The sequence below is a fragment of the Bactrocera neohumeralis genome, chromosome 6 (assembly GCF_024586455.1).
Source record: "Bactrocera neohumeralis isolate Rockhampton chromosome 6, APGP_CSIRO_Bneo_wtdbg2-racon-allhic-juicebox.fasta_v2, whole genome shotgun sequence".
Taxonomy (NCBI): Eukaryota; Metazoa; Arthropoda; class Insecta; order Diptera; family Tephritidae; genus Bactrocera; species Bactrocera neohumeralis.
In genome coordinates this window covers 23,581,752-23,608,094 of record NC_065923.1, presented here as the reverse complement: position 1 = coordinate 23,608,094, position 26,343 = coordinate 23,581,752, and the positions used below count along the sequence as shown (strand labels likewise).

The 26,343-nt window shown below is 33.1% G+C and overlaps 1 protein-coding gene and 2 long non-coding RNA genes across 13 annotated transcripts in view; 1 reads left to right on the top strand and 2 right to left on the bottom strand.

Moving 5' to 3' along the window:
* LOC126761061 (protein furry) overlaps window positions 1–26,343 on the top strand; it is a 143,820-nt gene that overhangs the window by 4,023 nt on the left and 113,454 nt on the right. For 5 of the 9 annotated variants that reach the window (XM_050476977.1, XM_050476979.1, XM_050476976.1 and 2 more), the window contains exons 2-16: window positions 6,941–8,484; window positions 8,559–8,696; window positions 10,521–10,861; window positions 10,940–11,078; window positions 11,146–12,282; window positions 13,379–13,505; window positions 13,563–13,776; window positions 13,861–14,043; window positions 15,637–15,780; window positions 19,365–19,532; window positions 20,655–20,804; window positions 22,840–23,009; window positions 23,077–23,231; window positions 23,631–23,741; window positions 23,879–24,033. In XM_050476977.1, the coding sequence (XP_050332934.1) occupies window positions 6,941–8,484; window positions 8,559–8,696; window positions 10,521–10,861; window positions 10,940–11,078; window positions 11,146–12,282; window positions 13,379–13,505; window positions 13,563–13,776; window positions 13,861–14,043; window positions 15,637–15,780; window positions 19,365–19,532; window positions 20,655–20,804; window positions 22,840–23,009; window positions 23,077–23,231; window positions 23,631–23,741; window positions 23,879–24,033 (4,876 nt within the window). The remainder of the gene's footprint in view (window positions 1–6,940; window positions 8,485–8,558; window positions 8,697–10,520; window positions 10,862–10,939; window positions 11,079–11,145; window positions 12,283–13,378; window positions 13,506–13,562; window positions 13,777–13,860; window positions 14,044–15,636; window positions 15,781–19,364; window positions 19,533–20,654; window positions 20,805–22,839; window positions 23,010–23,076; window positions 23,232–23,630; window positions 23,742–23,878; window positions 24,034–26,343) is intronic. The other 4 variants (XM_050476983.1, XM_050476981.1, XM_050476980.1 and 1 more) reach the window with 1 other exon arrangement.
* On the bottom strand, window positions 18,879–19,390 carry LOC126761087 (uncharacterized). Of its 2 annotated transcripts, none has more exons than XR_007667310.1 (2): window positions 19,293–19,390; window positions 18,879–19,136 (listed from the first exon to the last, which is right to left on the bottom strand). It is a non-coding gene; the product is annotated as an uncharacterized LOC126761087 (long non-coding RNA). The 2 variants fall into 2 exon arrangements; XR_007667311.1 differs by having other exon boundaries at window positions 19,270–19,375.
* Window positions 19,457–23,637, bottom strand: LOC126761086 (uncharacterized). 2 transcript variants are annotated; one of them, XR_007667309.1, is made up of 4 exons: window positions 23,517–23,637; window positions 22,830–23,341; window positions 20,369–21,084; window positions 19,457–19,527 (listed from the first exon to the last, which is right to left on the bottom strand). It is a non-coding gene; the product is annotated as an uncharacterized LOC126761086 (long non-coding RNA). The 2 variants fall into 2 exon arrangements; XR_007667308.1 differs by lacking the exon at window positions 23,517–23,637 and having other exon boundaries at window positions 23,069–23,168.

Here is a 26,343-nt window from a genome sequence, read left to right as displayed (position 1 = left end):
GTTGCGGTTTATTGTAAACAATTGCTAAATCAAAGAAGCTCGATTTATGTATAAATAGCTGTGTATAGTGAACAACAGTAATGCGTTGATAAGTAATTGAAAAATACCGTTAAATTTCTGAAAAAAAGTCTTCATAAAAACTTCAAAAACAAAAAAATATAAAAAAAAATATTTTTTCCTGTGTTTCCCAGTGTTATCAATTCTTAATCTTCACATACATACATACATATGTACATATCATAAATATTTATTAATAAAGTGCTTGTGTACAAAGGTGTATAACTGTGAAAATTAGCTATCAGCTGTGAATAATCGCATTTGCAATCAAATCTGCGCACTTCAAGTTTATCTGTAACACCAGTGCGTACTGTTTTGCTTTGAATTCGAAATTTATTTTCACTTCAGCTGTATGTGTGAGTTATAAAAGGTATGTTAAATGTGAAAATTTAAATAATATTTGATTTGTTTACAAACGGAGAAATTATGCAGAATCATTTTGTAGCATCGGCTGACGTTTTTGAAATATCTTTAAATTTGAAAATTTTTCAAAACTCGTTTTAAAATTTTTGTTTTCGTTTTTCACTAAGAAAATAATTAATTATTTATAAAAAGTCGTTTTTGAAAATATTTGTCTAATAATCGACTTAATTTTATATATTTGAGTTTTGTTTGATTAAATTTTTTTGAATTTTTTGGATAAAGTATTTTCATAATCGTTTTCGAAGTTCGAAATATAGTCAAATTTTATGCTAGTAAAACAACAAGAAGCCTAATAATCAACAAAAATATCGATACAACTTTTGTAGAGTAAATTTTTCACATTTTAAGAAATTGAAAATTACAAAAAAATTAATTTCTAAAAAAAAATTACACAATAACAAAATAAAAAAAAAAAATAACAAAAAAAGTTGTTGTTGCGATCGAAAATATTTCTGAAGTGATTTGAAAGTATGTTGCCTAGCCCTTGGCCGGTTAAAAATTTCGCGTCGTTGACCCGATTGTCGTGGAGCAGCAAAAAAGAATTGGTTTTGATGAATGACTCACCCGTTTCATCTTAGAATACATGAATAGTGTTCAGTGGTAGAGAACTTCAAATTATGTATAGCTTGAACTTACTTTTCTCAAAGCAGTATCGGCTTATAACCCTAAAAACTTCTAAATAGCTTTAATGCCCTCTGGTGAGGGTGAATCATGTAGGTTTCCTTGCGCTAAGTAAGACCTTTAGTAATAAATAAATATTTTGATCTTCTAGACTCATTTAAGACCTTTTTAAGATTAAAACATCACCATATTTCTTTCCTTTTTTTCCTTTAACCCCCCCATAGTCGAAGTTGTCTGGTAGAAGGTATGCTTTTTCGAAAGAAAGGTAGCAACAACTTGGTAGAGTGTTGGATTTCCATAAGTCGTTAAGCAGATTTGTAATACATTTACGAGATTTTCCCGTTATACAGTCGTCTCTTGCGTTAGTCCACTGCCTTACAATTTTAACCCTTCGCTTTCATAGGAATAATAAACACATACTAAATATGTGGTTTAGATGTTTTTCGATCTGAAATTTTGCAAAGAAACTGCTTATTTGTCGGACCAGACCCTATCGGATCTCTCATACAGCTGCCATACTAGCTTAAAGATCGGAATTTTGTAAGTCCTTGTATGGGAAACTTTTTTAATTGCCGAGATAACTTCATGGAATTTAGCAGGGATTATTTATTTAAAGCATCGATATAATCTCCTAAGAGATTGTTCAGATCGGACCACTATAGCATATAGCTGCCATATAAAATTATCGATCACAATAAAGACCTTGTATGGAAAAGTTTTTTATTTGACGAGATATCTTCATGAAATTTGGCATGTATTAATGTTCCAGGATAGCAGCACAAACCTGTAACAAATTGTTCAGATCGGACCACTATAGCATATAGCTGCCATATAAAATTATCGATCACAATAAAGACCTTGTATGGAAAAGTTTTTTATTTGACGAGATATCTTCATGAAATTTGGCATGTATTAATGTTCCAGGATAACAGCACAATCCTCGAACAAATTTTTTAGGTCAGACCATTATAGCATATAGCTGCCATATAAAATTATCGATCCGAATAAAGACCTTGTATGGAAAACTGTTTTATTTTTCGAGCTATTTTCTAGAAATTTGGCATGTATTAGTGTTTCAAGGTAACGGCACAATCCTCGAACAAATTTTTTAGGTCAGACCATTATAGCATATAGCTGCCATATAAACTGATCCATCAAAATAAAGATCTTGTATGGAAAACTGTTTTATTTTTCGAGATATCTTCATGAAATTTGGCATGTATTAATGTTCCAGGATAACAGCACAAACCTGTAACAAATTGTTCAGATCGGACCATTATAGCATTAAGCTGCCATACAAACTGATCGATCGAAATCCAATCCTTGTATGGAATCTTTTCTATTTTTGAAGGGTATTATAGCAACGGTACAACCCAAGTTAACGGTTTTTCTTATTTTTAAGTCACAAATGTATATTTATATTTTTTGTGGCATTTCCTTAGTAACCCACTTTATACAATTTCGATTAAATCAAAACCCATTAGGAGTTTATCCCTCTGCATCAATTGTCATTATCTTGCTTTAGTATGGCTTAAAATGTTTAGGTATAAATCACAGGATTTGATTGCAGACGGACACTCAGCGATTGCCAAATTTTTATCAATTTCAAGCAACTAGGCATGATATATCTTCACATATACACACATAGCTACTTTCATTAACGTCACTTTGTCATTAACGTCAACTTTGGAAATATTGATCACTTGAAATCTATCAACTCTTTGTTTCACGCAGTTCATTTCCCTAAGCGCTTTCACGTGTTCTCGCCGTCCCCTCATGCCCCTTGAATATTTGTCTGTTTATTATTAACATTGCAAAGCGTCGCTGAGGCACGCAGGCAAGGCAACACTGTGCTGAAAAAGCTGATAAAATTGCGGAAAAACGGCACATTACACACCTTCGAATGTCCAAATGTGGCAAAATCAATCAATGGATTTTTTCCAAGTTCAATTATGGACACGCTTTTGTTTTGTGCGTTGTCGTGCTTCGCACTTTTTCTTTAACGGTTTTTGAATACATTTGTATAGCAATATAAGTTTATATACATATGTACATATGTATGTATACATATGTGTGAAACGAAATATTTTTATTTTATATATTTTTGAGAAGAACTTGCAGAATGAGTAATTTTTTTTAACATTTCGACAATATAAAGTGAAAAAGTTAGAAAATGTTGCCTACAATTAGGCGCAAAAAAAATTAAATTGAATATTTCCTTCACAGGTGCATTTCTTATAGCATAATAGGTTTCTAAAAAGATCATTATCTTGATTTTGTATGGCAGCTACATATATAGTATGCTATAGTGGTCTAATCTGAACAATATTTAGGTTAGTTTGCATGTAACCTATATGTTATATTGTTCCGATCTGAACAAAATTTTTGGAGTTTGTAACATGGCCTTAAAAAATAATCCATGCCAAAGTTTGCGAAGATATCTTGTCAAATAAAAAAAATTTCCATTAAGCACTTAACTCTGATCGTTCAGTTTGAATGGCAGCTGCATGCTATAGTGATCTGATATCGACGATTCCGATAAATAAACAGCTTCTTAAAGAGAACTTGCAGAATAATAATATTTTCGATCTACAAATTAATAATATTTAGAAAAAAGGTAGAAAATGTTGCCTACAATTAGGCGCAAATTCAAAAGCCTTGATTTTAAAAGTTACATGAATAGAACTTGCAGAATATGAATATTTTCGACTTAAAAATTGGCAATATTAAAAAAAAGTTAGAAAATGTTGCCTACAATTAGGCGTAAATTCGAAAGCCTTGACTTAAAGAGCTACACAAGCTTCAGTTCGATAAATAATATCATAAATTGTAGAATATTTTGTACAAATTACGTTTAATATGCAAAAATTAAAAAAAAATAAAAAAAAATTTTAAGAAATTAAAAAAAATATAAAAAAAATTTAAGAAATTAAAAAAATAAAAAAAAAAAGATTTAAAAAAAATTATTAAAAAAATATTATAAAAAGTAATATAAAGCCTAAGGCGATTGTGATTATTGCAAATTTTGAAACCTTTTCTGATTAACAAAATATTTGATTGGTTTTCTTCTCTTCATTAATGACTCTTTGTCAGCAATTTGATATATTTATTTTATTTACATAAATTTTTTTGCTAATTTTTTCAAAGTCATTTGGCCTCACGTTTAATTGTCGTAGGTTGCTCATTGCCCTTAGTTAATCATATTTATAAATGTGTGTGAGCTTCTTTGATGACTCGTGAATTTGCTTTAGATTGCTCGCGAATACGTGCTCAAAGTTGTATTTTGGGTGAAATTTCCATTGAAAAATTTCGCAAATAAATGAATTAAATAACAAAAAGTCATTTATATTCGCAATCAAAATTGAAATTGTAAATGATGAATTCCCAGGGAAAGTTCGAACAATTGTCGGCAACAAAATTCATTATCATGCTGTTTTATAAGGAAATTCTTCGTCTAAATAATTGATTCCTGACGTAATTTCGAAAGATGGTGACGAGTTGACAGTCCTTAGCTGAATAAAAAACCGTTTCCGTTCCGGTTACTTAGACGCGACTGTCGTGGGAACAGGTTTTTATTTTTAGTGTGGAACTTTGAATCAGTTAGCATAACCAAAGTTTTACCGAAAAAGTTGTTTATTTTTGAACTTACTAAAATTTCAAGGGATTATAGTTAAGAGGTCGTGGTTTCCTTTATTTTGACAATGGCGATGCTATTTTGTAACCTTTTGGCCATATCTCTTGAATAGCGCCATTTATAAAAATAATACGCTCTTACAACCTTATATGCGATGTTGAGGCTTATTCCACGGTAGTCGGCGCACATTGTGAGGTCTTTCCTTTTTGTGGATTGGGCAGAGCACTCTTAAATACCAATGGACCTTGAAATGCCGTCCCATAGTTTTCTTAAATCGAGTTGCCGATGAGTGCTCTTAGAGAGCAGGAGTGCAAGTCGAGTAGAAATTCGTTCGGCTGCCTGTTGTGATTGCAGCTTCTCGACGTTGAACCTTCCTTGCGTTTGTTGTTGTGCGATTTTTGCTGCACAGAGGCGGGTGCGTATCTTGGCTTCAACATGATAGTGGTCCGAGTCAATGTTAGGACCTCGAAGCATACGCACGTCTAAAACACTAGATACGTGTTTCCGTCTATCAAAACATGATCGGTCTAATTGGGGGCTTTTCGGTCCGGAGACAGCCAGGTAGCTTGATGAATTTTCCCATGCTGGAATCTAGTACTACAGATAACCATATTTCGGGCCCCGGCGAAGTCGATCAGTCTCAACCCATTTGGGGATGTTGCTTCGTCCAGACTGAATTTACCGACTGTTGCGGTCCAAGATACCTTCTTTGTCACCATGACGTTAAAGTCGGCAAGCTCTCATAGGTGCGTTCCAAGCGCTCATAGTCGTCCTTATCTTCCGTCCGGGCGTGGGTGCAAATCAGCGATATGTCGAAGAACTTCGCTTTGATGTGGATTGTGGCTAGACGTTCATCCACCGGGATGAAAGCTATGGCTCGGCGTCGGAGTCTTTCTCCCACCAGAAATCTCACATCAAATTTGCGGTCTTTTATATGGCCACTGTAGTAAATGCCAGAAGTCCTTCGTCTCAGTCCTTGTCTCGTCCATCGCAGTGCGGTGATGCCTTTAATTTTACGAGGATATCACCAGCTGGGCAGCATCACCTTCCCAATTAAAGGATCGGACATTCCAGGTGCATGCCCTTAAATCGTAATCCGTAATGCGTTTAGAATGGTTGTCATAAACAATGGCCTCTTATCCGAGGCTGTGGTTTCCTTTTCATTGGCGGCGTTTTTTACGTGGCGGGTCACAAACCCAGGATACAACCCTGAAGAGTAGTGGTTCGGCTTCTCCCTTTAGCTCGCCTTCAAACGCATGTACTTCGGCTACCCAGAGGATACTTGGTCTAATACCGGAAGTCGTGAGCTGCTTGAGCCATATGTAAAATATTCGTTTCTGGCCACTCCCAAGTGAATGGCGCTCGGAGAATTTTCCTCACTTGCATGAACTTTTACACATGACTCCATCTTCCTCGAATTTCACAGATTTGACTGTTCTTTGGTCCTTAGTTTTTCCCAGGTTGCGTTCAAAACCTGTTTACACATTCGTTTGTTGTCCTAAATTCGGCAGAAGACAGTGTCCCCAATTAATTTTTAGTAGCGCTGCTAAGTTGAAAGTCCGGGCTGCAGAAAATTTAGTTGGGTTGAGGTTACGTAGGTCTTACTGTAACGGTTGAGTCTTTAGCCTACTCTCTTAGCTTTCTGGTGGAACTTCTATTGGCGGCCTGCATATACGAGATCTTCGACTTTTGTCAGGTTATACTCTGCGGCAACCTTTTTTGGGGGCACTTTTTAAGCGGACCTTTACGGGACGCCTTTGAAGGTTAGGTGTAAGTACAGGACACACGTATAAAATTTCAGTGGAAACGGTACCACTTTTTCAGTTTGCACATACTGAGCTGAAGGATTCTTTCTTTCATAAACTTAAAAAATGGTCACTCTTGTTTGAGATTACATATGTACATACAAAAGAATTGTCTAAATCGTTCACAAACAAAATGTTTGCTTTCCGACAATAGCTTTATCAATATTTCTAATTTTATTGGTGCATCGTCTGAGCTTGATAATTGCATTTGACCTACCTGATTATAGATAATAAAAGGGCAATGGAAAATTTTCTAAAGCCAACAAATGCCTGCATTGTTTTTGTTTCAGAAAAATTAGATAAGATTTCGATTGTAATAATGACTTCCTGGAACAAAGCTATTTTATTTACAATTTGCCAAAGTCCAATTGCTATATCTACACCTTCTTCTTACTTCCAGCTACCCACCAGCAAGCGAGTGACAATGTAGTCTACACGACGACAGCACAAAGCAATGCGACTTGCATCCTAAATTCCCCGACAAACAGTCCAAACACAGCTGCTTCTAATCAAAAGCTCGCCGACGATGGTTATCAGCCGCTACAACAGCAACAACAACAACAGCAGCAGTCAACAAACGATAACAGTAACACACAGCAGAGCGCAAGCGGAGTTGGCAGCGCCAACAACAGCAACACACCAACACAACAACAACGTAATTCGACAAATTCAACGAACGAATACACATCGACACCGAAATCCTCACGCACGAGTGGCGGCGGTGGCGGAGGCGGCGGCGGGAATTCACCAATAAACCTCGCCGGCAATCAGCCGAACAATGATGAACACAACACAGCACCGGCACCACAGCACTTCAATATCGATTGTAGTGTCATAAATGAGTCACCCTCACATATCGGCGCAGATGTTGCCTATGTAGATAATGCGAGCAATAGTGTTATCAACAACAATAACAACAGCAACAACAGTAGTAATATAGCAAATAGCAGTGTTAACAACACAAACAATCATAATAATAGCGGTAATAATAGTGGGAATGAGAGCAGCGTTGGCGTCGGACGCACCCTACCACAAACAGGCGCCATTATCACTTCGACACCGTCGGTGGCAGTAACGGCAACAACAACAGCGAACGCAACACTCGCCAGCACCGTATCCATTGTCATACCGCCACGTCAAGCGCTCCTACCGTGGGGCACACACTCGCGCACCTCGATTATCAACGTCATCTCCTACACGCAAGCCCTCGACATGCCCTTGACACAGGGTGGCGCTGGCGGCGCACAAATGTCCGGTGGCAATGACGCCGCCGCCACGCTGCGCCCAGGCGAAATTGTTATGCGCAATTTATTCAGCGATTTCACCGTGCAGGCGGAGAAGAAGATTGAACTGGTGATGATGGAGAGCGCCGACAAGCATTTGTCGAAACTGCTGCAACGCGGCGAAGATCAACAATTCGACCAGCTGTTGTCGGCGCTCGGTTCGGTGGCCGAACATTGCCTGCCATCGCTGTTGCACACGCTGCTGGCGTGGCATCGTCGCCAACTGTCCGATGGTGAAATCAAAAATGATCTCAAACGCTTGGAAAAGAACACGACACCGAAACCCACCACCGATTTGGAATTTCAGCTGCAACGCCGTGAGGCTGCGGTGGAATTCATTTTTTGCTTAGCGCTAATCGAAATACTCAAACAGTTGCCCTTTCATCCGGGTCATGAGGATCTCATACGCAATATTGAGAATTTGGCTTTTAAGCATTTCAAGCATAAGGAGGGCCAACAGAACAACCCGAATGCGCACAATATACACATGATTGCCGATTTGTATGCGGAGGTGATTGGCGTTTTGGCGCAGAGTCGTTTCTCGTCGGTGCGCAAACGTTTCATGAGCGAGCTGAAGGAGTTGCGCGCCAAAGAGGCCTCCAACACGACGACGCAGTGCATTATTAGCCTGCTGATGGGTATGAAATTCTTTCGCGTTAAGGTGTGTAATGTGTTCTATATGTGTATGTGGTGTAGTGTAATATAATAACTGTAATTCTTGTTGTATTCACACAGATGGTGCCTATTGAGGAGTTCGAGGCCTCCTTTCAATTTATGCACGAATGTGGTCAGTATTTTCTCGAAGTTAAGGATAAAGACATCAAGCATGCGCTGGCGGGTCTGTTTGTGGAGATTCTTGTACCAGTAGCTGCGGTGAGTATAATTGAATGGTTAAAATTTTTAATAATTTTAGTTGGCTAGGGTCTTGGGTTTGATCGATTATTTCATCGTGTTGGTAAAGAAATATCATTGGTTTTATAGAGCGTTTGAAAATGCGTATGTATTTTGAAAACTGCTAACCCATAATTGATATTTCATAAAAACCAAAGATTGAGCTTGTGCTCGAAAAAATTTAAGAATTATAGAAATAAACGAAAATTCGAAAACCTAAAATCAAGTTTCAGAGTATTAAGTCGCATCAGAACTTCAGCATATTTTTTACCTATTAAAAGTTCGAAAAAGTTTCGAACTCAAATTTAAAATTCGAATTTTATTTATTTATGTCTTTGTATGTATTGTAGTTTTTTTTAATAGCTATAATCTTCAATCGTTTTCGAATAAAGTTTTGAATTTGAAAAATTGATTTCATAGTAATTGATACGTTCAAGCTTTGGCGAAATTCGTTAGAAAAGTAAATATTCCAGTTTGCAGCCATGTGTTGTACTTTGATCTGATGAAATTTGCCGAATTTGCGGTTATGACTTAGATCCCGATTTTGGGCAACTTTTTTAATTTCGAGTATTTATTTCGACGATTGAGGGACAAGGAGTTCTGTATTTTTGATTTTTTATGAATTACAATTTCGAAAAAATTTTTTTCGAAATTTCTTGATGTTCAAAAATATTTCTTGATTTCGAAAGTATCGTTGCTTGAGGACCTAGGAATTGTATCTTTTTAAATTTGTAAGAATAGTTTAAATTTCGATGCTTAAGCGGGAATTCTATCTGTTTTTAACTGTCAAGAATAATTTCTGTTCCGAAAATCTGTTTTGATTTCGTAAATGTTTATTTTAATACTTAAGAGAATAGAAATTCCATGTTATTTAAATTTTCAATTCTAATTTCAATTTGGAAATCTTTTCTGATTTCGAAAGTATGTACTTTGATGCTTACGAAACTCTTATTTTAATTTTCAAGAATAATTTAAATTTCGAAAATATATTTTTAATTTCGAATGTATTTGTTTCGATGCTTAAGGGTCTGGTAATTGTATCCTTTCAAATTTTTTGGAAAATTTTCAATTTCGAAAATCATGTTTGATTATTTACAAATACATATACATATGTACATATGTACATACATATGTATGTATGTCGAGGCTAGGCTAGGAATTCTATTTTTTTTTAATTGTCAAGAATAATTTCCATTTCAGAAAAATGTTTTGATTTCGAAAGTATTTATTTCAATGAATTAATATTTTTTTAATTTTCGAAAATAATTTCAATCTTGAATTTTTATTTTGGTTTCGAAATTATTTTTCGATGCTTAAACAACTAGGAATTCTATTTTTTTTAATTGTCAAGGGTAATTTCAATTTCGAAAATCTGTTGTGATTTCGAAAGTGTTTATTTCAATGAATAATTTTTTTTTAATTTTTGAAAATAATTTCAATCTTGAAAACCAAAATGGTTTCGAAATTATTTTTTCGATACTTTAATCGTCAAATATAATTTCAATTTCGAAAATATGTACATACATATGTTGATTTCGAAAATATTTTTCTATGTCGTCTCTAAAATAAATTTGCCGCTACAAAGTATGCGAAGTGTGGGGATTGATAAACCGTTATAACAACAACAACAACATGCAATATATGTATGTATCTAAAAATTATATTTTTTTCGAAAATAGCACCAACTCGAACTTAAATTATTTCGCGCCCCTTAAAATTTCTTATTATAATTAGCAACCGTTATAATAAAAAATCTTGCTCAAAACTCATAAAATTGTCTCCCTTTGCTTTTTATCTCTCTTCCAGGCTGTGAAAAATGAGGTAAATGTTCCTTGTGTGAAAAATTTCGTGGAGCTGTTGTATGTACAGACATTGGACGCTTCAACAAAATCGAAACACCGCTTAGCTTTATTTCCGTTAGTCACTTGCCTGCTCTGTGTATCGCAAAAAGCATTCTTTCTCTCAAATTGGCACTACTTCTTGGCCATGTGCCTGAGCAATTTGAAAAATCGCGATGCAAAAATGAGCCGTGTAGCGCTAGAGTCACTCTATCGGCTCTTATGGGTCTACATGATACGCATAAAATGTGAATCGAACTCGGCGACACACTCGCGACTGCAAAGCATTGTGAACTCGCTATTTCCAAAGTAAGTATTCTAATTAAAAATAGAAAAAAATATTTTTTGATATTTATTTAATAATACTTTTCTACATTTGTCTCGCAGGGGTTCCAAAGGTGTCGTGCCACGTGATACACCGCTGAATATTTTTGTGAAAATCATACAATTCATAGCACAAGAGCGTTTGGACTTCGCGATGCGTGAGATTGTCTACGATTTACTCTGTGTTGGGCGCTCCATTAAGGTGAGTAGTGATGATGAACTTTAGTGGAAGCTTCTTACTTATTTTGTTTTTTTTTATATCCTCACAGTTGATTTTGAATCCGGAGCGCATGAGCATTGGCCTGCGCGCCTTCCTTGTCGTGGCCGATTCGCTGCAGCAAAAAGACGGCGAACCACCGATGCCACGCACCGTGCCCGTCTTGCCATCCGGCAATACCTTGCGTGTAAAGAAGACCTACATTAACAAAATGCTGACAGACGACACCGCACGCAGTATTGGCATGTCGACATACTTCCCGCACGTGCGTCGCGTCTTCGTCGACATACTACGCGCACTGGACGTGCACTACGGTCGCCCGCTAATGATGACGAATACACAAAATCAAAATAAAGAACCGGACGAAATGCTTTCGGGCGAACGTAAGCCACGCATCGATCTCTTTCGTACTTGCGTCGCCGCTGTGCCGCGTCTCATACCCGAAACAATGACGGCACAAGAGTTGGTGGACCTCCTCTCACGACTCACCGTGCACATGGACGAGGAGTTGCGCATACTGACACATCAGTCGCTGCAAACGTTGGTAATTGACTTTCCGGATTGGCGTCAGGATGTCGTGCACGGTTACACACAGTTTCTGGTGCGCGATGTCACCGACACTTATCCGCAATTGCTGGAGAATTGCACGCGCATGCTTTTCGTATTTCTCAACATCTGGCGTTGTGCCATCAACGTCAATGGCAATGGCAATTCGAACACGAATGCGTTGAAAACCTCAATGACCGGCACCGGTGTGGGTGTCGGTGCCAATACAGGCGTGGTTGGTGGCGCCGGTGGTGTTGGTTGTGGTGTAACGGTGGCTGGTGGCATAGCGGGTGTGGCCGCTGGCAAAGATACCGCCACTAGTCAGCTATCGAGCGCCAGCAATGTGAAGAGCGTGAATACGAATTCGAGTGGCGCTTCGAGCATTACATCCAGCGGCATGTCGAGCATCACGCAAACAACTGTCATCAATATCGGTGATGCTGCGAAGAAGAATGAGATACCGTTGGTGACAACACTGCATTTCGTTGAGGGTTTCGCTTTGGTGCTGCTCTGCAATTATCGCCCTTTCCTGCGCAAGCTGGCCGCTATGATACTGAAAGAAGTGAAGAATCTCATGAAAGCGCTTGGCATACCAGAGACGGAGCCGCCGGTTATTGATGTGATCGACAAGTCGTGTGCTCAGGTGGGTGAAGGGTGTTGTAAAAATGTGCCTTAGGGAACATTTTCCATTCTTAAGTGGTGAGAGATAGTCTAGACCTCTAAAAAGTCATGTTTTTACCGTTTTGTTTTTAAATATCGATCTGAAATTTTGTATAGACCCTTTTCTACCCAAGAAACGGTTCATTTGTCGAATTCGTTGATATCGGCCCACTACAGCATATAGCTACCATACCAAAAGATCAATGAAAATCAAGTCTTTGTATGAAAAACTTTTTTGTTTGACGAGATATCTTCACAAAATTTGACATACATAATACTCCAAGAAAGCCCTACAATCTCCGCAGAAATTGTTATGATCGGGTTATTATAGCTTGTAGCTGCCATACAAATTGAACGATCAAAATCATGTCCATGTATGGGCAACTTTTTTATTTTACGTGATGTATTCAGAAAATTTAACGTATATTATTTTTAAAGACAGCGCTACAATATCCAAAGAAATCGTTCAGATCGGACTACTATAGCATATAGCTGCCATACAAAATTAATGGTCAAATACCCCTCCTAGTATGGAAAACTTTTTTATTTTACGTGATGTATTCAGAAAATTTAACGTATATTATTTTCAAAGACAGCGCTACAACCTCCAAAGAAATTGTTCAGATTGGATTACTATAGCATATAGCTGCCATACAAATTGAATGGTCAAATACCCTTCTTTGTATGGAAAACCTTTTTATTGGCATATATTATAGTCCAAGGCAACGCTACAATCTCATTCAGTTATTTTTCAAATCGGACCACTATAGCATACAACTGCCATACAAACTGAACGATTCAAATCAGATCCCGTATAGAAAACTCCTTTTTTGACAAGATATCTGCACGAAATTTGATAAATATTATTGTTTAGGATATCCTTACAATATCCGTTTATATTGCTCAGATCGGACCACTATAGTATATAGCTGTCATACAAACTAAACCAATTTTTAATTTGTTTTTCGTATAGAAGTGTGTTACATACTTATATACATACATTTTCATTTAAAATTTATGCTACTAATACATTTTCCTAAAATTTTATCTTCAACGAAAACCCTATTCAACACTTTCAGGTACTAGAGAAATGCCTACCACACTTGCCACCTTCGGAGAAGACTGCTATACTCAACGCTAATGCCATCGACTTGCAATGGATTGCCGAACGCACCAGTGGTGTATGGATGGCTGGGCTCACCGATGGTATGTACCACTATATTTTCTTTAAAATACTTAAAAATTAACCTACACCTATTTTAGTCTCCTTAGACACCTCAAAGTCATCTACATCGACGCTGAATTTATCACAAGGTAGCACAACACATCAGCAACAACAATTTGATCCCTGGTCTATGGTGCTGTTTGGTTTCTTAGAGCGCAATCGCATACTACAGCAGTGTCCATCGGCTGTGGCACAAGCCTGGCCCATTTGTTACTCACGCGTCACCACGCTCTACAGCGTCATCGATCCCACGTGAGTCGTTTGTGACTGCAGTGAACTCTTAATTTTTATAATTGAAATAATTTTTTATTTATAATTTATATATTTTTCTTGCAGACCGGTTAGTGATAATCGCGCCTCCTTGCTGCGCAGCTCGGCGCCCACCAAGAAAATGCCCACCGAGAGTCAAAAAGATCTCTATTTGAAATTGTGGCGCAATCAAGTGGCTTGTGCCATGCGCCTGGTGCCACAAATACCCAGCGTTGCGGTGCGTTGTGCCTCGCCTGACTTGAGTTTGAGGTAAATTGTTGTTGTTCCATTTGTGTGTGTGTGGGTGTTTCAGTGTGTGTGTGACTCTAACGTTTTTTAGCATAATTCTAACGGACTACTCATAACATAAGCAGCTGTTTGTCGTTCGCCCTTTGCGTTTTGTTGATTTTTTTTATCTATATTATTTTGATTTTTAATTTATTTTTGGTAAATAATTTTTTCTCCATATACATACAAACGGAAATCTGTGTTTTTACTATATTTTCTGTCAATAATACGTACAATCGCTACACTATTGTCACCACTTCATCTATGCATGTATATTTGTAGTTGTTTTGTAGTTATTTATTTTATTTTTTAAAATTTTTATGCAAAGTGTCGATAAATTCAAAGCACTGCTCATTCACAAAGTCGAATTATCTCCAAATTACGCAATATTTGGCTCAATTTGTGATATTTTTATCAGATATACAGGGTGTGTCAATTTATTGAAAATCAAAATTTTTCGAAATTAAATTTTACCGAAAATTATTTTTATTCCAAAATCATAGTTTTTCGAACATTAAAATTTTTTAAGTATCAAAATTAAACTTTTACTTACATTAAAAATTACTGAAAATACATTTTTTTCAAGCATCAAAAATTATTGAAAATCAGAGATTTTGAACATATGTATGTACATACATTTTTTTTCGAAAATTAAAACTTTTCGAAATTATTTTTTTTAGCCTAAAAACATTTTTTCGACCATTCAAAATTTTTCGAAGATCAAAATTTTTGTCTTACATTAAAGATTTCTGAGAATAAATTTCGTTCGAGCATTAAAAGTTATAGAAAATCTGAATTTTCGAACATAAAATTTTTCGAAAATCAAATTTTTGTGATACCAAAGCCTCAATTACCATTTTCTTTATTGGTTTCGCACAAGTTAAGGGAGTAATACTCATTTCTCACCCGCCAGATTCATTCGATTATTGTCTCTAACAAAAATCTTTATTTGCTGGAGTTCCCACAAAGCATGTTTCGAAACTTTATTTTGCCTCCTCTTTGTTGTAATAATAATTAGCTGAATTTATATACATATTTTACATATTTATTGCACGCAACTACGCTCTACTACTTGCACTCACTCATACACTCTCACTCTGTGTTGGTATTATGTAGTGTAAGGTAAAAGTAACTACTAATATTACTCTTAAGTTTGCTTTTCTCACTCACTCGCCCATATATTATATATGTATGTGTATATATACAAATATTGTAGTATATGTATGTATGTAATAGTAGACACATAGCATAAATCGCCATCGTCGCATTTTCACCGAGAAAATTAGAAAAAAAAATTAATGAAAAAAGTAAAAATAAGAGAGTGTAAGCTACATCCTCCAAGAACAATGTGATGCCAGCATTTTACACAACATCAACACATCTGTCATACAATCAGTGAATCCCTATCCTTTTGACGAAATACTTCGGCATTTCACCACTTTTTCTTTTTGTTTGTAACGAACACGACCGTTTTGCGGCATTTAAAATTTCTCTCATGCCACTGAATGTATATACATACATACGTACGTTTGAAGGCGTTGCCACACTACAAATACAATTCATTAATAATTTTAGTCTACAAGATCAATCGGACTCACGGTCACTATCCGATTCTTTGGATAATATACCATCGAACGTGTTTGGACCCGAGGGCATTGTGACACGCTTTACGCTGCCGCTATCCTATGGCCGTAAGGAGGCACGACAGAAACGACTTGGGTAAACTATGTGCACATACATACATACAAAAAAGAAATAAACTATATTTTAGAACTTTTGGTGTGACTTTAGTTGACTTGGATGTGTGTGTATTTCAAATTAGTTGGCTTAGTTCATGCTTTTGACGTCTTTGCTGTTACAAACTCCCTTGTAATTGTTATTTTAGGCTTAGTTTTGTAAGCAGTAGCTATCTACATATGTATGTATATGTACGTATAATCGTATTGAATTTTAAAAATTATCATTATTTTTATAGTATATGACAGCGTCCCTTAGCAGTAGTGAAGAATATACTATATATGTAATATAATCCCTATGAATTATATTTGGCTTAATATACATATATTTGTGTGTGTATGTGTGTGTAATTGAATGCAGCTTTTTGTAATGGCGAATGCGCTTATTGCTAGTGTGTCCAGTTTTTTATGATCTAAAGATAGCTCGTAAAATAATCAATTCCTTAGCTTTCGCCGTTTCGCTTTTGGACCCTTGTTTAATAACGGGTGAAGCATGAAATTTGTGCATTCATCGTAATTTCATCAAAAATTTTGGAAAATCTCTTTTTTATTGAAAATATAAATTTTTCGAACATTAAAATTTTTCGAACACAATTTTTTCGAACATAAAATTTTTTCGAAAATATAATTTTCATAGTGTTATAAGTATCGACATCGGAGAACATATTTGAAATATAAAAATCGCGTTTTTAAACCTCTATATAAAAAAGCAGCTTTGATATCCAAAATGAATCGTTAGGAGTTACATACATATGTACATACATACATATGTATAATTAAAAATATTTTTCAAAAACAGTAATTTTAATGATTATGTGAATAATAATAATTATTTAATAATAGTAATAATTATTAAAACTACCTAGTTTCGTTAATTTTTTTGAACTTTTCAAAATGTTTGCTTGATTTCGAAGATCTGCATTTTTTATTTGGCACGAAATAAAAAATGTCGAAACTAAACAAAGTACAAAATAGTCAAAATATTAGAAAAACGTCTAGAACCACGAAAAAAATGTTTCTCAAACTTTAAAAAATCAATAATCGAGTTGAATTCGAAGAAAATCAAATATCGAATCTATAACTCGAAAAAGTCAAATTTAATAAATTAAAAAGTCAATTACCGCAATTAAAAATCCAAAAAGTTGTTTACCTAAAAAAATGTTTAATAAATTTAAAAAAAGTTTATTATTGAAATAAAAATTCGAGGAAAGCCAAGAATTTCGAAATTGAACAAATAGTTGTGAAAAATAAAACGTTGAACTCAATACTCGCAGAAAATTGAGAATTTTGGAATTTAATTTTATAAATTTAAAAAAGTTTTTTATAGAAATTCGAATTCGAAAAAAGTCAAGACCTCTGTTTTTTTTAATAACTTCTGAAAAATCAATTGCCGTCCCCAAAATAAAAAAAATCAAGACTTCGCCATTTAATTTTTATTTACTTTAATATACTTGCATGTACATAAAAAAGACAAAAGTTCGAAGAAACTTAAAAACTTAAAAAAAATGTAATTATTGAAATTAAAATTCAATGAAAGTCAAGAACTTCCAAATTTGTTTAATAAGTTGTGGGAAATAAAATGTTGAACTCAATACTCGAAAAAATGAGAATTTCGAAATACAATTTAATAAATATCAAAATGTCGATCATCGAAATTAAAGTTCGAAGAAAGTGAAAAACTTTGAAAATAATTATAATAAATTTAAAAAAGTTTATTAATGAAATTCGAGTTCGAAAAAAGTCAAAACCTACGATTTTTTTTAATTAATTCTGAAATATCAATTGTCGAACCCAAAATTCAAAACTTCGGAACTTCGTCATTTATTTTATTTATTTTAAGGAAATTGAACTTTGAAAAAATGTGTAATAGATAAAATATCTTGAATATTGAAATTAAAATTCGAAGAAAGTTCCATATTAGTTTAATTAGTTGTGGTAAATGAAATGTTAACTTTTTTTCGAAAAATTGGGAATTTCGGAATTTAATTTGATTAAACTTATTAATTAATTTCATTGAAATTAAACTCTTTTCTTGAAAAAATTCATACTAAATTAAAAAAAGTTGTAATTCACTTTCGAAAAAAATCAATAACTTCGTTTTTTTTTAATTATTTCTGAAAAATCAGTTTTTGCCGAACCATACATATATTTAAAATAAAATAAATTAGAACTTTTTCATGTAATTTAATAACCTTTTAAAACGAAATTAAAATTCGAAAAAGTTAAAAACTTCGAAAAAATTTGTAATAATGTAAAAAAAAAGAAAACAATTACTAAAATTAAAATTCGAAGAAAGTTAAGAACTTCAAAAAAAATATGTAATAAATTTAAAAAAGTTGATTATCGAAATTGAGATTTGAAGAAAGTTTAGAACTTCTAAAATTTTTTATTTTTGTACTTCTGAAAATATTGATGTTTGTGCTCTAAATTCAAAAAAATCTAGAACTTCGAATTTTTTAAAATGTTTTTTGTTTTTTTTTTTTAATAATTGTTAATATTTAATTCATATTTTAAGAAAAACAATTTTTTCTAATAAAATTATAATTTTGGGGTTAAACTGATATTTGGGGGTAAATATTTTGCTTAAATTTTCAATTCGGTATTTTGAATTACACATTTTTTTAATTTAATTTAATTTTTCAATTCTGAATTTTGAATTAGTTTTGAAGAGAATTATTTTTATTTAAGATTTTTAGGATTACCAAAAAATTTATTTAAATGTTATTTTAATTATTTTTTGATGCATTATTTGCAACCCCGACTATATTCTATATAATATATGCATAAATATAAAGAAATAAAGTACTAGTATGTAGTATAGTATAATATAGTAGTGCTTTTAATATTTATTCGGTACTCTAGTGTAATAATACGCTTGATATTTGCATGCAGCAATTACGTAATGTAGAACCTATTTTTCTTTTCTTAGCTGTAGTCCCGTAGTATTGCCAGTAGCAAAAATTTATACATTGCTTACACAATCACAGCTTCTAATTAATTTCTGCTATTTGCACTTATTTCCAATATTTTTAGTTTTTTCTCTCCAAATACTTTAGCTTTTGGGTAATGATTTTTGTTCCGTTAAAAGCTTTTTTTCTTACAACAACAGCTAAAAATGTTCAGTGCATTGAGTAGTTGCAAGAAAAAGATTGAAAAATAAAAATAAAAACTTGAAAAAAATGCTCGAATCGCTAACTCCGTGTTTCAGTTTTTTGTGTTTGCCTTGAGTTTCACTGAATTCGCTCGCTGCCTTCTAGTTGAGTTTGAGTTTGGTTAGTGGTTTTCTCCCCGTTTGCGCAAATTAGTATGAAGTTTTGAGTTAAAGGATTAAGCGATTAGCTAAGAAAGTTTTTTAAAAACAAAAAATAATAGAAATAAATGGAAGTTAATTCATTTACTACTAAATTTCTAAAATAGAAAAATTGAAAAAATTTCAAGACTAAAAAAAATATTAAAATTGTTTAACACATACTTATACACATTTAATATTCTTACTCAAGCATATATCGATTTATGAGTATTTTTTAATAATCTTTCTTTGTTTTTCTTATGTACGCGCGCTTTCAGCTCATCGCCCGACTCCTTGAATGCTGATCGCAGTGATAAATCCGTTATGGGCTCGGCATCGCCGCAAGCACTTTATAAGCTGGTGGTGCCGCTGCTACGCTGTGAGGTGGTGGAAGTGCGTGATGCGGCCGTAAATGCGCTTGGCATGATTAATCACGAGGCGCTGAAGTAAGTGAAATTCAAATGGAAATTTAATAAGTTGTGTAGACAAGTGTAATGAGGGAGGTAAATAGTGGCAGATGTATGTAGCTAACTAAAACCACACATAATATACATATAAATATGTATATACATACATTAGAGTGGGTCGATTTTTTTTTTTTATAAAATCGCGTATGCTAGGAGTTTATACGGATAATTCTGCACAACTTTGCCTAAGAGACTGTGGGTCTAAAACCGGTTACGTGCCAGAGATTTTGAAAACCAAGTTTAAAAAAAAATCTGTATAATCGGTTGTATGAGAGTTATGTGATATAGTTGTCCGAATTGACCGATTCCGACAAATGATCAATAGAATATCAAAAATATAAAAATCGCTGACTCGTAACCGAACAACTATTTGTTAACTCTTGAACAAGTACTTAAATTTCTTTCTAGTTTTTTTTTTTTTTTTAATTTTTTTTATTTTTTTTAATTTTTTTTTTTTTTTTAATTTTTTTTTTTTTTTTTTTTTTTTTAATTTTTTTAAATTTTTATTTTTTTTTTTATATTTTTTTAACTTTTCTTTTTATTTTTTTTTAACTTTCCTTTTTAATTTTTTTTGATTATTTTTTTAAATTTTTTTTCTTAAATTTTGAAAACTTTAATCCTTAGAACATTTCCCGCATACGCGATTCTTCTGTTTAGCTTCCTCTAAAATCGACCCGCTCTAATTTATACACAAAGTTCATATATGTACATATCTACATCTATTTATCCATATACGAGCACTTTATCGCAAAAACGCCACAACTCGACTTAATAAATATTAGAAATGAACATTACAAGTTCACACGTACTCATACCTTTCTCCCACGGCTGCTTTTCTGTTATGTTTCCATATTAAAACTATTTCGACTTCTAACGTCAAAGACACGCCGTCGCGCAATATCCCACGAAATCGCATTTTTTTCACTCAAATGGCACTCAAGTGTTTGTATATCCGTGTTGGCGCGCATAAAGTACACTACGTGCCAATTGCTCGCCCACTTTACAATGCCTCTCTATACTTATAACAATAACATATAACTGTATTTGTGTGCACTTCCATGTCTGTGAGCAGGCTTAACATTTATTTTTTAATTTTCGCAGAGATTTGATGGAAGAGCTGGTTGTGTATATACGCGAAGCTGTCGATAGGAAGCAGGAGAACATGCGCCGTCGGCGTCGCCGCGATGCTTTACGATTACAGCTTGTACGTGTTTTGGAGAAAATTGCGGAAAACGGCACATTTGGTGTTAGGTAAGTGGGTGTGTGTGTAATGGGCGGGAAAAGTATAATAAATTGCCACGCAGATGTGACGCTTGAAAAACTTGAGAAATTGCTTTAGTGATAAATTATAGTTTGAAATTCGTACGTTCAAAAATTGAAAATTCATCATTTTTGAAAATAAATTTTTTTTAATTTTTTTAAAATATTTTTTTTTAAATTAATTTTTTTATTTTATTCTCCTAAGTATACTATATATGTAAATAATATTATATTTAACTCACTATTTCGGTCAGAGCACTGCTTGTTGGTTCTAAAAAAAAAAATCACAAGAAATTTAATGTATTTATTTACATACATACATATATATTTTATTATTTTAATTTTAAATTTTTTTTTCTACAAAAATACCAATTTGATATTTTTGATATACATGTACATATGTATATGTACCTATTGAAGAGTTGTATGGTATTTAGTTTTGCTTAAAAATTTTGATATTGTAAAAACTGTGCATGTTGATATTATTTAAATTTTCGAATTTGATTTTATTTTCAAGTTTTTTGATACCCATATTCAAAACCTTATATTTTTTGACTCTCTGCAATTTATGCTAAATTTCTTCTCGACTTTCGAAATGTAATAGTTTTTATTCTGAGAAATCATTTTCGTTTTAGTTTCACTTTATCTCCAATTTCTTTGATGTCTTAGGCCAAAACAGTATATTTCTCGATAAAATTATCTTCAATTTCAATGAACGCTTTTTTGATGCTCAAAGTTGAGTCGTTTTTATTTAAAATAAATTCCGAAATAAATTTTAAAATGCGTTTTCGAAAACCAATATACCAATTTAATAATTTTATTAAATATGTTTGTATGTAGACATCCAAATGATTTTTACTTAAATTTTTACTTTTTTATTAAAAAACTGAAGTTTTAACTTAAACTTAACCATTTTATATATTCGAAAAATTTAAAAACTTGTTTTCGAATTTTTGTACACAAAACGTTTACTTTTTTACCTTTTTTAATTTTGAGTATATGAATATGTAACTTCAAATGTATGTATGTATGTATATACCTTCGATTTCTGAATTTTTAAACTTTTATTTAATATTTTTCAAATATTTGTTTTTTACCCAAATTGTTTTGAAAGTTTTTTTGAAAATTTTAAAAGTTTGTTTTTTTTAGCTTTTTTTTTTAATATAACTTTGATTTCTGAATTTTGAAACTTTTATTTAATATTTTTCAAAAATTTATTTTTTTCCATATTTTTTCCGAAAGTTTTTTTGACTTTAATTTTGTTTTGAAAATTTTAAAAGTTTGTTTTCGGATTTTTCGTTACCTTTTTTTAAGCATGTATAACTTCGAATTCTGAATTTTGAAACTTTTATTTAAAATTTTTCAAATATTGATTTTTACCTTAATGTTTTCGAAAGTTTTTTTGACTTTAATTTTCGAATTTTTTGGTTTCGAACTTTATTCTATATAAATAATTCTTACAAATATACTACAATAGTAGAATTGTTTTTTTTTTGATTTTTAAGTAAAATTAAACTTATACTTTTATCCGCACAGATTTTCTATTTTCGAACTTAGAAGTTTGAATTAATTTTTTTTGAGTATGTATTTTGAAACATCTTCATTTTAAGTTATCTATATATCTTATTTTTGCATTTATTTCAATATTTTTAAATATAAAAGGAATTTTTAGCATATTCGAAAGTTGTTGTCAGTTTGTTTTTTTGTCGAGATTGTATTCGAAAACACTTAAACATTAGATAATTTTTGATGTGTACTCATTTGCATGATTTTTCACAATTATTCTATTTAAAATTTTACAATTAATATTTTTTCATTAAAATCTTTTTATTGTGAAAAATTGCTTCATGTAAATTTTCTGTATAAACTATATTCTGTGGATTTAATTAAACAAATATATATATATTTTTATTATTATTTTTATATATATATGTACATATAATACAATTTTTTATAAAAAAAAATATATTTTTATGTTATTTTTTTTATGTATATTATAATTTTATTGCTTTCTACCTTTTTGCAGTCCATGTGTACTGGAACGCGATACAATGTCTCTACACCCAACCTTCGTCGAGTATATTGAGGGCGCTATTCAATATCTTCTAGCCGAAACGGATAAGGACAACACGAGCATTCGCGAAGTGAAAGCGCACTTTTGCAATTTCATACGGAAAATGATTAAGAATTTCTCACGTAAGCTTTCCTTGCTACAATTCATGCTAATACTTTGTTTATTTTATGTATTAATTTACCGTTACAGTGGATTCATGCGGCACACTGCTGACCACTGGCTTAAAACGCAGTCTTTTCAATCTGTTTGCCATTTGGTGCGGTTCATTTGCCAAGCCGCTGGGTGTCACCTCGCAAATTGGACAAACGCCCGAGGAGGAGAAGTTGCAGTTTAGTGCTCTTCAGGTGAGTTTCGTTGGAGTTTTGAATATTAAACTTTTTATTTTTATTTTTATTTTCTTTTTATTTATCTCCTGTGTCTAGAAATATTATTTTTTAACATTTTCAAAGTTTAACTAAACAGGAATATGTTTACAAGAAGATTTTTTAAAATTCAAAATATTTTCGAAAATATATGTAGGTATTTCGATCCCACACTTTATCAGCGATTTTTTGAGAATTTCAACTTTTGTATTTATTTTTTGTTTTTTTTTTTCTGTATTCTTGTAATAATAAAAAAAATTATCAGACTCTGCCTCTACACTAGTATATCCCCTTAAGTCTTATGAGCGTAATATATTTTAAATTCCAGCACACAATTTGAATTTTGCTTCACAATTAATTCCTTTTCTATTTTTAAAACAGGCACTATCCGCTCTGATTTGTTGCGGTCACATATTCTATGCACCGTTTCTATCCGATTACGGTATTTTATATGTATGGCTGGACATGCTGCTAACATCCAAAGACGAGAAGGTGAGTAAATTCTCTTTGCATGTGCAAATATTTTGAAAAAGTGCACGACACAATTATAATACAATTGCGCTGAAGTGCAAACTTTTAGATACAAAAATTAATTTTATGTTTACTAATAACAATTTTTCGCATTGCAGATCTATCTACTAGCTCGCGATACTGTCGTTTTGCTACTCGAATCGAATCCGGACAGCAGCGTTTTGCTCGAATGGGTCATCGATCGTTGCTATACTTCGACGGCGCGCGTCGCCGATGCTTGCTTCCTCGCTTTGGCTGCTATTTTTAGTGCAAGGTAAGGGTTTTTGAAAGTTACTTAAGGCTATAGTTAACTGTTGTGGATTTTTTCAACACTAAAAATAAATGGGAAGTCACAGGCTCCCAATAAAAATTAAAAAAACTAAAGAAAAAAAGTTTTGAAAAGTAGTTTCAAAAAGAAAAGTACTTTTATGTCTGTTTCTAAAATTTTATTTCCACAAAATTAAGCGATGTTCGAAAATATATTTAATATCTCAAAATTTCGAACATATATAAATTCTCCAAGCTCAAAATTAACAACTTTGGAATATAATTATATAAAAATATATAACAAAAATAACCATTAAAAACTCTTTCTGCACAGAACGGCGATAAAAATGAAATAAACTTCTATTTTAGCGAAATTTTCTAGTTCGCATGTCTAGCGCTAACATCTCACAGATTTAGAATTGCTTGCAACATTATTATGAACGCAAATTTCTAAATATTATATTTTTAAACCCTCTTTATTTATATTCCTTTTGTACAAAATCTTGTAAAGCTCGTTAGTCGTAAGGCACCCGTCAGCTGCAATTATGACTGCCTCGCGTGCCAATTCGTACTAACAAAGTATTATCCCCTTATGCTCATAACAATGCAACATTTATTGCCATTGCTTTCATTTTAATGGCGATGAGCTCGCGGCTGTAATTTAAAATGTATGGAATTCATGATAGTTAGGGCCGCATGTCATGCACATGGAACTTGATATTTAAGATAAGTGTTGAGATATGTACATATATACATATATTGTGACAAAATTAAATTCCCCGGTTACTCGATATTTCAAAAAAATCTATTGTGATAAGTTGGTGGGACTATTATAAATTACTATGCCAAATATGAGCGCGAACTGTCAACCAGTTTGTTCACCTCAGTAGTGCGTTGCGTTGGATATACAGTTGTATCAAAAACACAAGTCAACGAGTGGTACACAGCCTTTAAGATGGTCGGGATATCATTGAAGACATGCTTTGTTCGACCTCCTCAACTGATGAAAATATTAAAAAAGTGAAGAATATGGTGCTTGAAAATCGTCAGGCAAGTGTTAGAGAAATGGCAAGAGAGCTCGACATCTCTCGCGAGCCCGTTCGAATGATTTTGATGGATATTTTGGGTATGAAAAGGGTTCTTTCTCCACTCGTCCCGATAAAGCTGATTTTTTTTTTCAAAAAGAAGCCAAAACCGCAACGAATACCATCGATCAGTCACCGTATTCACCATATATGGCTCCGTGTGATTTTTTATTGTTCAGCAGACTGAAATTGCCGCTCCGTGAAATCCGTTTTCAGTCGATCGAAGAGATAAAACAAAATTCGCTGAAGGAGCTGAAAGCCATCCCAAAAAGTGCTTATGAAAAGTGTTTCGAGGATCGTTGGCACTTTGAAGGCGACCAAATAAATATTGATGAATAATTAAATATTTTGCGTTTTATTTAAAATTTTCGAATAGTTTTTTGTCACAATGTATACATTTTCGAATATTTTGATAAATTTATTTATTAATTTTGTAATGAAAGTAGACTTAAATTTTTCGAAACTGAATTCAATTTTTTAGGTATTTAGGTATATTATTATTATTAGATTTTTTTTTATTGATTATCTTACATACATATACTGTTCGAAAATAAATATATTTCGAATAAATCTTTAAAAAAATATTTTTCAAAAATGTTTGCATACTAATATACCTTTGATATATTCGATATTTATACCCCAAACAGGGTATATTAAGTTTGTCACCAAGTTTGTAACACCTAAAAAGAAACGTCGAAGACCATGCCCGTCTATCCCTCCCTATGTATATACGCCAAATAGTCGCTCAGTTTCTCAGATATCGACCTCAAATTTTGCACACGTAATTTTCTCCCAAAAAAAAGCTACTCATTTGTCGGAACCGCTAATATCGGACCAATATAGCATATAGCTATCATACAAACTGAACAATCTGAATCAGGTGCTGGTATGGAAAACTTGTTTATTCGAGGTGATATCTTCAAAGAGTTTTGCAAAGATTATTATTTAATACATTGCTACAATATCCGAATAAAGTTTTCGGATCGGGTCAATATAGCATATAGCTGTCATTCAAACTGTCCGATCGAACAAAAGTCTTGCTATGAAAAACTTTTTTATTTGGCGAGATAACTCAAGAAATTTGTTCAAGACAATGTTACAATATCCGAAGAAAAGTTTAGGGAGGACCACAATAGCACAATAAAGCTGCCATACAAACTGATCGATTAAAATCCGAACCTTGTATGCGAAAGTTTTTTATTTTACCAGCTATGTTCATGAAATTTGACGTG